Source organism: Phoenix dactylifera, chromosome 2, assembly GCF_051530095.1.
Source record: "Phoenix dactylifera cultivar Ajwa chromosome 2, Ajwa_hap1_PhDact_Kaust_v1.1, whole genome shotgun sequence".
NCBI classification, from domain to species: Eukaryota; Viridiplantae; Streptophyta; class Magnoliopsida; order Arecales; family Arecaceae; genus Phoenix; species Phoenix dactylifera.
The window spans coordinates 35,008,354-35,022,899 of NC_143191.1; the positions used below are offsets into that span (position 1 = coordinate 35,008,354).

The 14,546-nt window shown below is 38.4% G+C and overlaps 2 protein-coding genes across 8 annotated transcripts; one reads left to right on the plus strand and one right to left on the minus strand.

Moving 5' to 3' along the window:
- Positions 1-1,176: 1,176 nt before the first annotated feature.
- Positions 1,177-9,735, plus strand: LOC103701686 (cyclic nucleotide-gated ion channel 17-like). Its single transcript, XM_008783849.5, has 7 exons — positions 1,177-1,569; positions 2,278-2,776; positions 6,136-6,348; positions 6,493-6,806; positions 7,139-7,250; positions 7,837-8,073; positions 8,720-9,735. Exons 1-7 carry the CDS (start codon positions 1,514-1,516, stop codon positions 9,443-9,445), a joined length of 2,157 nt encoding a protein of 718 aa, XP_008782071.2. The 5' UTR covers positions 1,177-1,513; the 3' UTR covers positions 9,446-9,735.
- Positions 8,078-14,515, minus strand: LOC103701688 (protein transport protein Sec61 subunit gamma-like). Of its 7 annotated transcripts, XR_016399254.1 has the most exons (5): positions 14,313-14,515; positions 14,029-14,144; positions 11,700-11,871; positions 10,212-10,369; positions 8,078-10,141 (listed from the first exon to the last, which is right to left on the minus strand). XR_016399254.1 is itself a non-coding variant. In XM_008783850.6 (3 exons), the coding sequence occupies exons 1-2, from the start codon at positions 14,404-14,406 to the stop codon at positions 14,029-14,031; spliced, it is 210 nt and encodes a 69-aa protein (XP_008782072.2). In that variant the 5' UTR covers positions 14,407-14,515; the 3' UTR covers positions 8,078-10,141. The 7 variants fall into 7 exon arrangements, 4 of the variants coding, with proteins under 4 accessions (XP_008782072.2, XP_026658273.2, XP_088572289.1 ...); XR_016399255.1 differs by lacking the exon at positions 10,212-10,369; XR_015975378.2 differs by having other exon boundaries at positions 8,078-10,369.
- Positions 14,516-14,546: the final 31 nt, after the last annotated feature.

Here is a 14,546-nt window from a genome sequence, read left to right on the forward strand (position 1 = left end):
ATAAAGAATGGATAGAGGAAGTCTGCAGCACCTCATCAAATCAAGAGAGATGTCATAGGGCTCCTATACTTTAACGTTTCTTCTCACTTTTGGGATTCATCCTTTAAGCTGCTCACTTTTGCTTTGCTTTTGACCCTAATCTTGCCATCTTAATTATATAAACAACTTCAGCTATACTCATATGTTTAGGAATAACAAGATGTCTGCCACTCACTACACCTTTGTATGCGCATTTGCTGATGTATAATGATGATGCTATCACTTTTATATTTCGATAATGTGATCGCATAATGTTAGGAGCAGGTTTAGGTTTGCAGCCAAGTGGAAACAAGAATTTGGGATTTTCTTGTAGAAAACTTTAAAGATAAAGGTACATGATGCAAGCAAGAGTAATGCAGGTTTAACTAAAAATGATCATCACCTTGCATGAATTTCTACATCAATGTGGACAACATCCTGCTCTCATGAAAACTCTTTATTTCCACTATGTATGTATAGTGGACCGACATTGCACTCCAAGGAAGTAATCTTCCTAACTGTCACTTAAATAAATCAAATGGACTCGTGAAAACTAGTTAACGGTAACTTATGATGACACTTGCTCAGAGTCTTGATGGATGTTGATTTATATCTATAATGGTCATTGATCAATACGGTGCATTTAAAATAATAGATTCTATTAACATTGAAAAAAAAAATGGAATAGTAGGCAGCAAGTAAGCGTGGGATTAGAACCTGATAACTGGTATCGATGGCTTTACCAAGTAAGCTAGTTAGTAGTGATCTCAATTATCTTAGCTACATATAAACAAAATATTCTTAGATATTTCTCATAGGGATGCAAATGGGTTGGATCATAAAAACAACGTGTCCCGGTTGGGAATTGATTAAAAAGAATTTATAGACATGTGATGTGTCTGTTGCCAAACGAGATGATGGATACTGAAGATGCGTCTATTAATGGAGAATATTTCCTCAGCTAACTTCTGCCTCCAATTGCGTGCACGTGGGGTTTAATTATTGGTCCAGGGGTGAGCCATTATGACAAATGAAAGCTCGACACTTTCTTATTAACCCGCGAAGAGTTATTCAACGGCGTTGGCCCTCGTCACTCCCAAAATGCGCCTTCGTGGTCAACGCCCCCCCCCCCCTCGGTTCATTTAGTTCTAGTTTATTGACTACTAGAAAGAAAGCCATAAGCTTATGGAAGTTAGAAAAGCGTCTTCTTTGAAGCAAGCCATGGCCTCCCTCCCCTGGTCTCAGAGCTCCCATTCTGCTTCCAGAAAGGGATAAGAATTGGTTTTCAAGAGCTCGTGGCGATGCTTGATTCCTCCTCTATTCGACTCCCTGACGGTCGGAACTCGGATGATCTTTTCTCGGTGACACCGGGGGTTTAGCGAGCTTAAAGCTGCTTCCTTTCCATTTATTGGGTTAATTTCTTCTTTCGTTGAGACCCAGATCTTGGAGGGCGATCGTCGGTAGATTCTTTTCGAGTTTTGTTGGGATTAGAGCGATGTTTGGGTCCAAGGTCTTTCATGAGCCGGAGATGAACAAGGAGAGAACCGTAAGGCGAGTTGAAAGACTTTGCTCCGTCCCGTCTTGTAGATATAAAAGCTAACATAAAGATTCGATTTTGATGTGGGTTCTAAATTTTGGGAATCAAAACCCTTGAAAAAAAAAATCCATCTTGCTTTTAATTGTGTTGACGAAATCTTTCCTTCGTCTTCTTATATCTAGGATTTATAGGTTTGTCTCATAAGAGTTTAATTTCAGCCAACATTGATGATTAATCTTCTTAACTATATTCTTAGTGATGAGAGGCAAGACGTTGCTGATCCATTCTTGCTTGTGATTTTTGGGCATGTAGACATAGAAAATATTTTGGTTACTGTGTTATTCGTTAATTGTTTGAGTGGATGTTTTTTATATTGGTGCGATTAAATATTACGAATCTTTCATTCTCCTAAGAATTTTCTTACTTTTTTGTAAGTGATAATTAACACCTTGATTTATAACTCAGGAGAGGCAAACAAATCATTACTGAAACTCTTTTGGCGTTTCTTTTCTTTTTTTTCTGTTTGAGATGTCAACTTTGGCATATATATTAAAAGAGGAACAAATATAATCCTTAGGAATTCATTTAGACTAATCTATGTAATCAGAGCAGCCAGGCTCTTGTGCAATCCAGCAAAACTCCATCATCTCTTATAACTCCATGGACTTCGTTGAATTCCTTTAGAAGCTTTCTTTTTTTAACGTCATTTATTCCCTATGTAGGTTCTATACTGATGAGAAGGACCAAGGCAAACCCATGTACCAGGTACAAAGACCTGGTACGATTGATGCTAGTATACCATGGGGAAGAAGGTTTGGAAGGTCTAGGGTATTCCCTGGGGGCCGCAAGTCATGGCAAAAGCAAATACTAGATCCTGGAAGCTATGTTGTGCTGATATGGAACCGGGCTTTTCTTGTTGCATGTTTGGTTGCTCTTTTTATAGATCCTTTGTTCTTCTACTTGCCTTTGATCGAAACTGATAAAGATTACTCATGTGTTACAATGGACCGACGTCTGAACATTACCATCACTTGTGTACGGTCACTTGTTGACTTATTCTATATATTAAACATCGTTGTAAAATTTCACACTGCATTTGTAGCCCCAAGCACCAGAGTATTTGGGAGGGGAGAGCTTGTCATGGATCCAAGAGAGATTGAAAGGAGATATATGAGATCAGAATTCTTCATTGACCTCGCAGCAGCCTTGCCGTTTCCACAGGTACTTTCTCATTTCTTGAGATAAAAGAGTCTTAAAACTAATATGTTGTCTCATAGTTTATCTTTTTTATTGCCTAATCAAACAACTTGTATTGAAGGTTATAGTTCATGTGAATAACTGTAGAGGCAGTTCTGTAGATAAATGTATTAGATAGCTTCAACTTCACATAAATAAGCAACTACATGTGATATTTCTTCTTAATCCTGTGCCTCTAGGATATAGAGTTTGTTTCATTCTCATGAATGAAATGGGTGGGTTCCTATCTTTACTTTTAATAAGTGTGCAACAAGAAGTCATATCTGGCCAAGTTTTTGTTTGAAATGTTTCAAAGATTTTTTTAAACGTTAAGAGTTGAATTAGTTGACTAAAACAATCTTCTCTGAGGTGCAGATTTCAGATCATGGAACCTTTTTCAGCAAAAAAAATGAAAAAGCTTATTAGTTTAATATTGGCCTTTGAATGCTTGAAAAGCATGCCAGAGATCAACTTAGAGTAAAGTTTTTGGAGACAGGAGATATAACACAGATGCTGATGTAATTTGGATCTGATCAAGTCACATAACCAGAGACAAGGAGGTTTAGGACCACATCGAAGAAAAGATAGAACAGAAGCACACCATAGCTTTACTTCTTTCATTCAAAGCTCCACATAACCATAAACAAAATATCCATGAAACTATCCCCTGAACACAACTATAATGCTTTTCAACTTCCTGATTTCAACATTTTATGAAAAGTAAAACTTAATGAAAGGCTTCGCATTATCCCTTCATTTATCAAAAATGATTGATGACATTTAATTTTATTTGCAAGCTGACTCTACAGTATATATATGTGTGTGTATGTGTGTGTGTTTTATGTAACATTGGATTAAATCTTCATGAAGCTAGATAGGATCTAAAGGAAATATTCCTCATTCAATGTTAGTCACTTTTTACGAAAATGCCTTTGTTTATCAAAGTTTCCCATTTTCATCTTCTACATCACCACTACCTAATTCTTGTTTTTCTTTCCTTTTATCTAGTTTTTTTCCACTCTCTTTTTTGCAGTCCTATTTCTGAAATTCTGATATTAGTGTCCCTTGCACCTCATCCCTGAGCATCACCAGCTTCACTAAAACCAATGTCAACATCATTAGCAAAATGGAGTTTCTTTATCTTGTTGCAAGATGCTTGTTAACTTCTCTTGATATTAATCTCTCTTTCTTTAACTTTGTCCACTTTGACGTCTTTTTAGGGCATCCACTTAAACTGCTCAGCAAGTTGAGCAACGACAGCCAATAATAATAAATTGGAGAGCCCATGAGGTTCATCCTGGATCAAACATAGCAACCAAAGGTCTCAAAGACTGTCCTGCTTTTTTGACCACCTGTAGGAAGCTTTCCTGAAATGGCTCAGACGTCTACATTGAATACTGGAGGAGTAGGAGGAGGAATACGTTAAAGTGGTGCCAAAAGCAGCAACAAGCACGTCTTTGGAATACAAGATAAAACTTGTCTGGTAGTAAGCATTTAGCAGCATGCTGAGCAATTGTGGAAGGGCTCAAACTCAAAATCTAGGCAAATTGAGAATTTTGTCATTCATTCTAATGAATTAAAATTCAATTTATGGAATTCATAGAGTGACTCCAAGGTTTTTTTTGTGACCACGGGACTGTAAGTATGGAACTACTCTCTTGGCCTGGAATGCAACTCCATCTAGCCTGAAAGGTCTTTGATGCATTATTCTTGATCAAAACTGGGAAGCAAGAACCTTTGGTTATGTTAAAATCACCACTTATCCCAAAAGTTTAAGCTTTTATGGGCCAAACTTCCCTTTAACGGGTTAGCCCAACATGTGAAAGTTTTTGATGATGGGGTTAAAGAGTGTGGAGACAGAGTTCAAACTCAGAATCTCTGCTCTGATACCATGTTAAAATCACCACTTGTCCTAAAAGCTTAAGTTGTTAGGATTAGGTAGATTTATAGGTTACTCTTTATCTTCTCCAACAGAAGTTCCAATAGATGTGAGTATCAATTGCTCTTAAAGTCTCAAGTAATTTGGAAGGCTATTTTTCACACATCGATTATAGCAAACTAGAATTTTCAATTTTTTGGTCCTCTGTGCAACTATATAATCCATCAACTTATTTTGAACTAGCTCACTCAAAGAAGCCTTTTCTCTAGGCTGATCACAGTTTCGCTGTCTGTCTATAAATTTGGCAAAAAGCATTCTTCTTATACTAGTGTAATTTTCCCCACTAGTTTCAATTAAGAACCTAGTAAATTTAATATCATTCTCTGCATCAATGACTCCCCACTTTGTCTGAATACTATTTGTCCGTAGATTCTCCTGCAAACTAGTTAGCCTGTAATCTCCACTGGCTCATTATTGAAATAACCCTGTTGAATCACCCTTGATGGCTGTCACCTTGCAATCCTCCCACTCTGCCCCTGCCCAGCTTCTTTATGCAGCTCTTAAATGAAATTTCTTTCCCAGGACTTCTCATAAATCTCCTGCATAAGCTGGTTTCAGTTCCTTCTCAATGCTCCTGTATGGTTGTCCAGATGGCCATTTTCTCCTTCATTGTTCCACAAGAATCATTGTCGTAATCTTGAATATGGTCCCTGCTGAATTGGGAATCTTCGCAGCAGCTTCGTGCTTTTGCATGTGTATACTAAGAACTCAAATAATTGGAAATACATGGATATGCCATGTGAATGATCATATAATCATAAAATTGGAGGATGTTACTAGTTATAGCTAAAGGAAGGATCTCTAGGAGGCTAATTTCTGTTTCATAGAATAGGCTTAACCAGTGGAGCTGCTATGAAACGGGTTATAGACATAAGAAACATCATGAAGAAAAATGAGGTGACCAACTTCATATCTAATGTAATATGAACTACGGTATATTTTGTCAATAGTAATATTTCCTTTTTCCGCCAACTAGTAATAAGAAACCAGTATATTTCATTTATAAAATAAAGTTAGAAATAGATTGTTCGCTGTTGTTTATTGCTACTCTTGAGTAATGTAATAATTGAGCTGAAGATTAAAGATCTTAAGCTTATTAGATCTTCACTATGTGTCGTATCATTTGTGGTTTTACGCTGGCGTTTTACTTTTTTTGCTTTAAAACTCTTCCACATGACAATTTACGTTATTTTTTCTGGTTTCTTTCTGTTTTCAACTCTCATATACACTCTGGCCATTTAACATGGCTTTATTAGTAAGTCCTGGTCCTGCTGCCTGAAGCTTACCTCTGAGAAGGTGCAAGAGAAGAGGGAAGAGTAACTGTGGAGGAAACTTCTTTACTTGAATCATCATATCTAACTGAAAGCCGTATTTTGGCTGATGTTTTTGTGCTTCCTTTCTGCAGATTGTTATCTGGTGGGCGATGCCTCCCATAAGAAACCATTACGGCAGTCATAAAACTACTACTTTGGCACTGGTTATTCTTATTCAGTATATGCTTAGAATGTATCTTATTCTCCCTTTAAGCAATCAAATTATTAAAGCTGCTGGGGTTGTTACAAAAACTGCTTGGGCTGGAGCTGCATACAATTTACAACTATTCATGTTAGCGAGCCATGTACGTCATCTCACTTCACCTTCCTTGCACATTTCAATTGTATGATATTTTACAACAAATGCGAAGCACTCATAGATTCATTTCTAATCTTACCAATTGCATTCTAGTGGGAGTATAACTATTAAATGATGATCTATCTTGTAGGTCATGGGAGCGGTTTGGTATCTTTTGTCAATCAGCCGGCAGATTACATGCTGGAAATCAGAATGCCTGATGGAGAATAGCTTCAGGAATAGGACAACTTGTGATCTTAAATTTCTAGATTGTGACATTTCAAACAGGAGAGATCGCCAACAATGGGCAACTGGAACAAATGTTTTCTCAAACTGTGATGCGAATAATCAAAACATCAGTTTCCAATATGGCATATTCGCAATTGCATTGCAAAATGAAGTCCTCTCCGCAAAATTCCTTGTGAAATACTTCTATTGCCTTTGGTGGGGCTTGCAAAATTTGAGGTGAGAATCCCTTTTTTTTTTTTAACAAGCTTTAGTGTTTCTAATTTATTTTCTCTTCATGTATGGAATAAAATTACTTCTTCACTGGGTTTGCTTCTTTTTCTTCCTTCCATAACTTGCAAAATGAAGTGCTTCTTTTTCTTCCTTCCATAACTTGCAAAATGAAGCTTGACTTCGATTTGTTTAGTTATCGTGCTGCAGCGCCATTAGCTAGTCTGATGTGGTCAAATGTTATCAATTTCAGGGACCAAACTTTACATGACCCGATATATCTTTCTCTTTGTTGGCATGCTATTGTAGACTTTCATGGCATTTTCTGTTTCTTTTGTCAGCTCATATGGCCAGACTCTGATGGCAAGCGCTTTCATTGTTGAAACGACATTTTCCATATTGATAGGTCTCCTTGGTCTCGTCTTGTTTGCTCTCTTGATTGGCAACATGCAGGTATTTTAAATTTTATAATTTGCAGAAACTTTTAAATATCTTTTTTTGTTCCAGACAATATCCTGTTTATATATATATATATATATATATATATATATATATATATATATATATATATATATAGATAGATATAGATATAGATATAGATATAGATATAGATATTAAGGAACAAATTATATATGAATTATTTCTTTCTTTTGTTGATTATCTTTTAGAAATTTTTCCTTAATTTGGTGCTTGAAATTTGAGATCGACATCAATAATCAAAGAGGGAAATTTAGTTCTTGGAGATTTGTTAAGTTGATATCCAATTTATTGTACAATTTTCACTTTGGCTAGGAGATTACAAATCACATGCCTCTAGAAATTTCAAGAACTTGGCAGCGGACATTTTCTATCTCTCATGTTTGGCTCATGCAGTTCTTTTGATCACACCTAGTGCTATCAATCTGTTTCCATTAACTGATAAAACACTGGATATATTTTGGACTTGCCTGCAATCTACTACTAAAAGAGTTGAATGGTGGAGATGACACCTACTGCTATTCTGTTTCCATTGACTGATAAAACATTAAATATATTTTAGACCTACCTGCAATCTATTACTAGAAGGGTTGAAGAGTGGAGGCTGAAGCGAACAGACACCGAAGAGTGGATGAGACATCGCCAACTTCCTCATGAGCTGCAGGAACGTGTCAGACGGTTTGTTCAGTACAAGTGGGTTGCAACACGGGGAGTGGATGAAGAAAGCATCCTGCGAGATTTACCTGCAGATCTTCGTCGAGATATTAGACGTCACCTAAGCTTGGACCTTGTTCGCCGTGTAAGTGGTTTCCCCATACTTGATATAGTTTTTCTTTACTTCGCAATGACATTTTTTTGGTACACTCATCAAAATGATGGATATGGAGGCGGAAAAATGAAAATGAGATTTGGGGAATAAAGGGGGGCAGATCCAACATTCAAAATTCTTGCTTTCAGCTTTTTACAGGAACTGAAACCTCATAGGTAGAAATATTGAATTGAGGAAGAATACTGCAATTATGCAAGATGGTTATATTGGTCTCTCCTGAAACAAACCATATCTGCGTGAATCTGTAACAAGGCTCTGCAGCATTTTGGAAGTTCCCATTTTATTCGTGGAGATCCCTCATGCATTTGCCTGTTGACAGCCTCTCGTTATCGAAAGCATATTGTTTTCTAAACTGAACAATTCCATGTTTATTCTTCTTCATTGTCTTAAAACATAAACTTCTGCTCTCGCCATGCGATGACAAATTGGTTCTACTCTTTTCCAGATAAAAGTGAGATGTTTTCTACAGCGCGCTGGGAGTTCAATAGTTCATTGGAATTCTTATGCCAAACCTTTTTTTTTTTTGGTCCTGCAAGTGTAACTCCATAGATGTAGATCGACATTCGTTGCATTCGATGCTCCGAGTTCCAAGCCCGATTCTTTTGCAAAATTGCAGGTCCCTTTGTTCTCAGAGATGGATGATCAGCTCCTTGATGCCATATGTTTGCGTCTCGTATCCTGCCTGTGCACAGAAGGCACCAGCATCGTTCGTGAGGGTGACCCTGTGACGGAGATGCTTTTCGTTATCCGTGGGATATTAGAGAGCTCCACCACCGATGGGGGCAGAACAGGTTTCTTCAACTCCATTATTCTTAGACCTGGTGATTTCTGTGGTGAAGAGCTGCTCACCTGGGCACTGCATCCCAAGTCCAACGCCAACCTGCCCTCTTCCACCAGGACGGTGAAAGCTCTGGTTGAAGTAGAGGCCTTTGTCTTGCGAGCAGAGGACCTGAAGTTTGTTGCTAACCAATTTAGAAGACTGCACAGCAAGAAGCTGCAGCACTCATTGCGCTTCTATTCCCACCATTGGAGGACATGGGCTAGTTGCTTCATCCAGGCAGCATGGCATCGGTACAAGAGAAGGAAAATGGCAAAAGATCTGGGTAGGTGGGAGTCATTCTCCTCCTCCATACCAGATGAGCAAGCAACCAATGAGTCAGGGCAGGAGGATGAGTTCTCTGGCAGCTCTGTCGATCCTTCCCATCCTACTGCGAAGAATCTAGAGGCCTTGAAGTCAGCATCTAAGTTAGCTGCAAGTTTTAGGAAATCTCAGACGGTGAAGCCTATTGACATGGCCACCAAGTTCCTGAAGCCAAGTGATACCGACTTCACTGATGATTAGTGCCTCATATCATGCTCGTAATACATGATTACTAACGATCATAGCTGCTACAATTCCGCTTCGGCTTGCATTGCATTGGGAGGTTTCCAGGCCCAAGCCCCCCAACAAACAGTAAGATGTACACTGCAGTCTAAATATAGGAAACTGAAGGCTTTGCCGAAGGCCATGGTATTTGGTTGTGTTGGTATAACTTTCTTTTTGAGATTGATGGGCTTGTAATATTTCTGAATTTAGCTTTGTCGTTGTATAATATGGACTCATCAGTCAATGAAACTTACGTGATTATCTAATATCATCGGTTTAATCGAAGACCCTCCTTTTTTGTCAAGAAAAATTTGCATTGTAGATCAGCTTTTGTATTTCCGGAAGGCCAGATACCAGCTAGCTACCGGCGTTGTCGAGGGGAATCTTGACAGCAGAGCTCTCTGCAAAGAATTGTAGCAGGTGCTGGTGCAAGCATTTATCCTCAATCCCTGTTTGACTGCAAACTGGGAAGGCCGCCGGTTAGCAAGTTCAGATTACTAGGGCAGCTGAGCATCGAATTGAGGATCCTTTAAGGTGTCTCATACTGTCAGGAAGGGGAACCAGCGTGGGCTTCACATGATGATACGCTATGCTATTTAGGACGACAACTTTACCTCCTGAGCTCTCCATTCTAATCCTTGCTGACTGCATTGGGCTGTCTCTTTTCCTTTCCTGCAAGTAATTGAATACTCTTATGATGCTGGATCCCCTATTAAACTATAAAATGGGAAAAGATACCAACCGAATTATGGCAAAATTGAAAAAAAAAAACTTTCCAGGACCAATAGCAAAACCCAGAACAGATCATGTGCCAAAATTAGCGGCCATCATCCATTTGGACGGTGCAGAACCGAGATACACCGATTAGGGTAGCAGCTGCCGGAGAAAAGATGGGCAGGCCTATACAAATTCACTTCGTTAAGACCATGAACAGATTGATAACCAATAGAAAGTCGTACTGAAAATTGAACCCAGGACTGAACTTAGTGCCAGCATCGCTAACACAACATTGGGAAGTAGCTAGCCATATTAGTTTAAGATAACAAAACAAAAGCATGAACAAGAAGGCATAGTGACAACAGCAATTACAAGGCAGTGGTTGGTACACGACTACAGAGACAGAAAAATGAAGTTTTCCCAAAACATATATGGTTAAGGTGAAATGGAAAATAAAAGCTGCCAAGTCAAATGGAAAAGAAAGTATCTTTGGAGTAGAATTGTGATTTAGAAAAATAAAATCAAACTATGTGGCCAGCAAACCTATGACTCATCTTGCACCCACCCAAACGGTGACTCATTCTCGGTGTAGAAAGTCCAGCAAAGGCAATAAATTGAAAATTTATATTCCCCCAAACACAGGAAAGAAATATACAAAATGAGGCATCACTGTAGTAGTCTGAGCCTGACTATCATTTATTTAGTTCAATATAAACTTTAGGTGATGAAATTCGATAAGAATATTCTTACTAAAAACAGAATTATCAGGATAATGTCATTTGAGATCCTTACTGATACATCAGAATGTTGGATGTGTCACAACAGCTCTCGGAAGGTCCAAAGCATAATCAATACCTTGGATATTAGCCAAATCAATGACACTTACATGCAGGGACTCTAAAATAATTAACTTGAAGAGAATGAACTAGGGATTGCTCCAATCAAGATTTGCCATACCGGTACTACCCCATACCATACTCGTACCAAACCAATATTTAGTACAGAGGGCATATCAAGTGTCGAAACGACCCCCACATGGGACTAAGATGGGGTCCATTAATGAGATTGCCTACATCTTGGATGGTGCATCCCTAATTTTTGGACCTAGGTAATTAAAATATGGGCAGGACCCCACCCCCCACCCACTCCTCAAAAAAAAAAAAAATAAAAATAAAGAAATAATTAACTGAAAGAGTAGAAAATGCCAGTAGCAGACAAGTATATGTTAGGTAAAACTCCAAGGAAGTTAAAGCTGGTTCTGGAACAGGTAGGTTATCTTTATTAGTATGATTTATGAAGAAAACATATAGTATAAATACTGTAATGTATTATATGAAGGGTAACTCTGTTTCCTCTGAGGCAGTAGTTTAGGGTAATCTATTTTAACATCTTGCAAACTAGTATTTAAACTATATATACACACATTATACAATCAGATAAAAATGAAAATTTTATTTTGAAGTAGAGGATGGTAGAATATATGGACATTCATATACTGAGTGAAAATGCTCACCAGATGATAAAGTTTGCTTACTGTTTTAAGCAGATGTACTTTTTCCACATCAGACAAGTGGCATTGAAGCACCTTGGCGCATCAACTGCTCACTTACATCATCAGGATCTGATTGTATAGTAACAACTGAAGAAAGCTATGAGCAATATATAAGCAGGAAGATGTGATGGACCTATAAAAATGGCCACAGTGAAGTCCTAGTATTTTGCAACATATTGCTTCTAATCTAAAGCTTAATATTCAAAAATGATAAAGTATTTAAATCACCACCAAAAAGTAAATTTGAGGTTGTTCCTATTTGATGGCACCATCTCATGCTATATTTTAAGGGGCAGTTTGAATGCACGGACTGTTGTTCGTGCATAACCATCACATAACGGCAGGAATTGAGGAGCAGAGAGGAGCTGGGAAGAGGAATTTGAGGAATCTGCTGGAGGTTGTGGACACCTGCTTTCCCCAAAAACTCGGATAATTACTTCAAATCAAAGGGCGATTTAACTTATCCATTAAGGGATAATGAGTTCCTCAGCCTCATCCCACTGCTGCAAATGCCGAAGGTTGCTGCGTTTTTCCCTTCTCAGGTCCCTCTTTCATTTCTTTTCTTCCTGGCAGGTAGGTCGTCGCTGCATCCAAACAGCCCCTTAATGTATACCAAAATAAGCAGCTTAACAATGATGAAGTTTTCTCCTTTAAAAAGCACTCCGAGTAGAGGAAAAACCACAGCATGCATGATACTGCAAGGTCTTTCACACTTCCATCCCAAATGTCAATCCATTGGAATCAGTTTCAGCATGTAAATGTCCCTAAACTTCATTTCTTGTCTGTATTATAATAGTCTCTCTTATGATGTGATGCCAAAGACTCGTCTAACTATAAGCTTTGCTAGCATGCTCCATGCACTTTGATGCTTGACTTGCTCTATTTGATTCTCACGCAATAAATTTATAAACTAGACTGAAAGGCAACACTGCTAATAGACTAAAAAAAATTAGACAGTCTGCTCATAAACAAATTAGCCCCATAAGATAGGGTTTTTTTGTTTATGCGGGGCCATGACTTCCAACATGCTTATCAACTTGTTGTTATTACCCTTTGAAACCAGAGAACCTCTGATTCAGAGACCTTGATAGAACTGCCAGATAAAATGACAAAAAACATACCCTAATTTACATAAATGAATAAATTAATGCATTTACATTTTCTTTACATTGACCTACATCATAGATTATGAAGATGAAAAGGAAACCCAATTAAAGGACTCCAACATCCATTCTAATGCCTAGGTTATGGTCTTGGATGTCTAATTTGATTTAATTTGCCTCGCTGCGACATTTAGGTGTTTGATAGGTAGCGCCAGGTGGGAGATCAAGATCTCTTATTCCTTCTCTATTAATTTTAAAATGATTTACCTGGTTCATTCATTTAGCTGGAACAGTTCAAATGGTTCAAATGATTCAAACATCCAGTTGAATGGTCTAGAACAGTTAATTGGATCTCGACCTAAATGGAACTGTACTTGCTAATGGGCGGGAATAGGTTGATCTGTTCGACCTAGATGGATTTCATAACACGGTACTTGACCTTATGAACCCTAATGAGCTTTTCCAAATTATGTTATTGCAACCCTTTCCGAATGATCAATCAGTTATACTAAGGGCAATCTATTTAAGTTTTCACAAGCAATTTCAAATTCGATGTGTTTCCACTCAATTTTTATTGGAACATGAAGGTTTTCTCCTCCCACACCAAAGCTGCTCATGGATCCAAAATCATGCTTCAGATTATCCATCACATCTTCAATAACCAACCAATCATATCATGCATAAGCTAAGCATCTCCATCAAGTTAGCAGCTTCTGGCATTTCCTTGAACAAAAGGGTCTGAAAACAAATCAGCTAGTCAATAACAACAACCCCTAAACCCCAAACAACAACAGCAAAAACAAAAAAACTAACCCCGCCTTTATTTTTTTTTCAAGCAGAAAAAAAGAATTTTCATCTCTTATAAGCTCTTACGTACTCTTCTTTCAGTTGAACTGCAACACTTCACCAAGTCTAATAAAAGTTGCATAAGAAATAAAAATTTTAAAAAATATCTATTTAAGCCTTCAATCGAGTCATTGACGACCAGATGTCCAAGGACTCAATCTCAAAGCCAATCAATCAAGATATAATATTGAACTTCCATTACATATAAAATCTTTCACAATTTAAAGGCCTTGGTTTTCACCTAATGAAAATGAAAAGAAGATCAGGAGAAATACATTTTTCTTATTCTTATATTTTTTTCCTAAAAAAGAAAAATCTAGGATCCGACGAGATCTCATTACCTAGCCGGACCCGACGATGATGTTATTGATCGGGATAAAGATCAGCTTCACGAAGAAACCCACGAACCCCATTACCACGAAACCAATCGCCGTGCGGAAGGCCACCTTCGTGAACTCTGCAAGCGATCCATCAAATGCCGTCAAGAACAAAGCAGCAAGGATCGCAATAATCTAAAAGATTTAAAAGAGTCGAAAGATCGATCACCTATAAATCCATCAGGAATCGCAAGATCGCGATAGATCGATGGTAGGGATAAGCATGGGTGCAGGATCGGACGACTAACCTTTGCGATCGGGCTTGTGGCACCTCTTGACGAGGCGGACGCTGTCCTTGGCGAACCCCCGGAGGGGATCGACCACCGAATCCAAGGCGTCCATCGAGAGCTCGGAGAGGAGAGGCGGGAGAGAGACGAGCAGAGACGAAACCCGCAGAGAGAGAGGGACCCCTCGGCGAGTCCAGGAGGAGCTCGGATGGAATGTCCTAGTTTGCCAGCGGGGCCGGTTTAAATAACTCAGGC

Coding starts and splice junctions, on each gene's coding strand:
- LOC103701686 (XM_008783849.5), top strand. CDS start 1,514: ATGTTTGGGTCCAAGGTCTTTCATGAGCCGGAGATGAACAAGGAGAGA. Junction 1,570..2,277: donor AACAAGGAGAGAACCGTAAG/GCGAGTTGAAAG, acceptor TTCCCTATGTAG/GTTCTATACTGATGAGAAGG. Junction 6,349..6,492: donor TATTCATGTTAGCGAGCCAT/GTACGTCATCTC, acceptor TCTATCTTGTAG/GTCATGGGAGCGGTTTGGTA.
- LOC103701688 (XM_008783850.6), bottom strand. CDS start 14,406: ATGGACGCCTTGGATTCGGTGGTCGATCCCCTCCGGGGGTTCGCCAAG. Junction 14,145..14,312: donor CCACAAGCCCGATCGCAAAG/GTTAGTCGTCCG, acceptor GATCGCTTGCAG/AGTTCACGAAGGTGGCCTTC.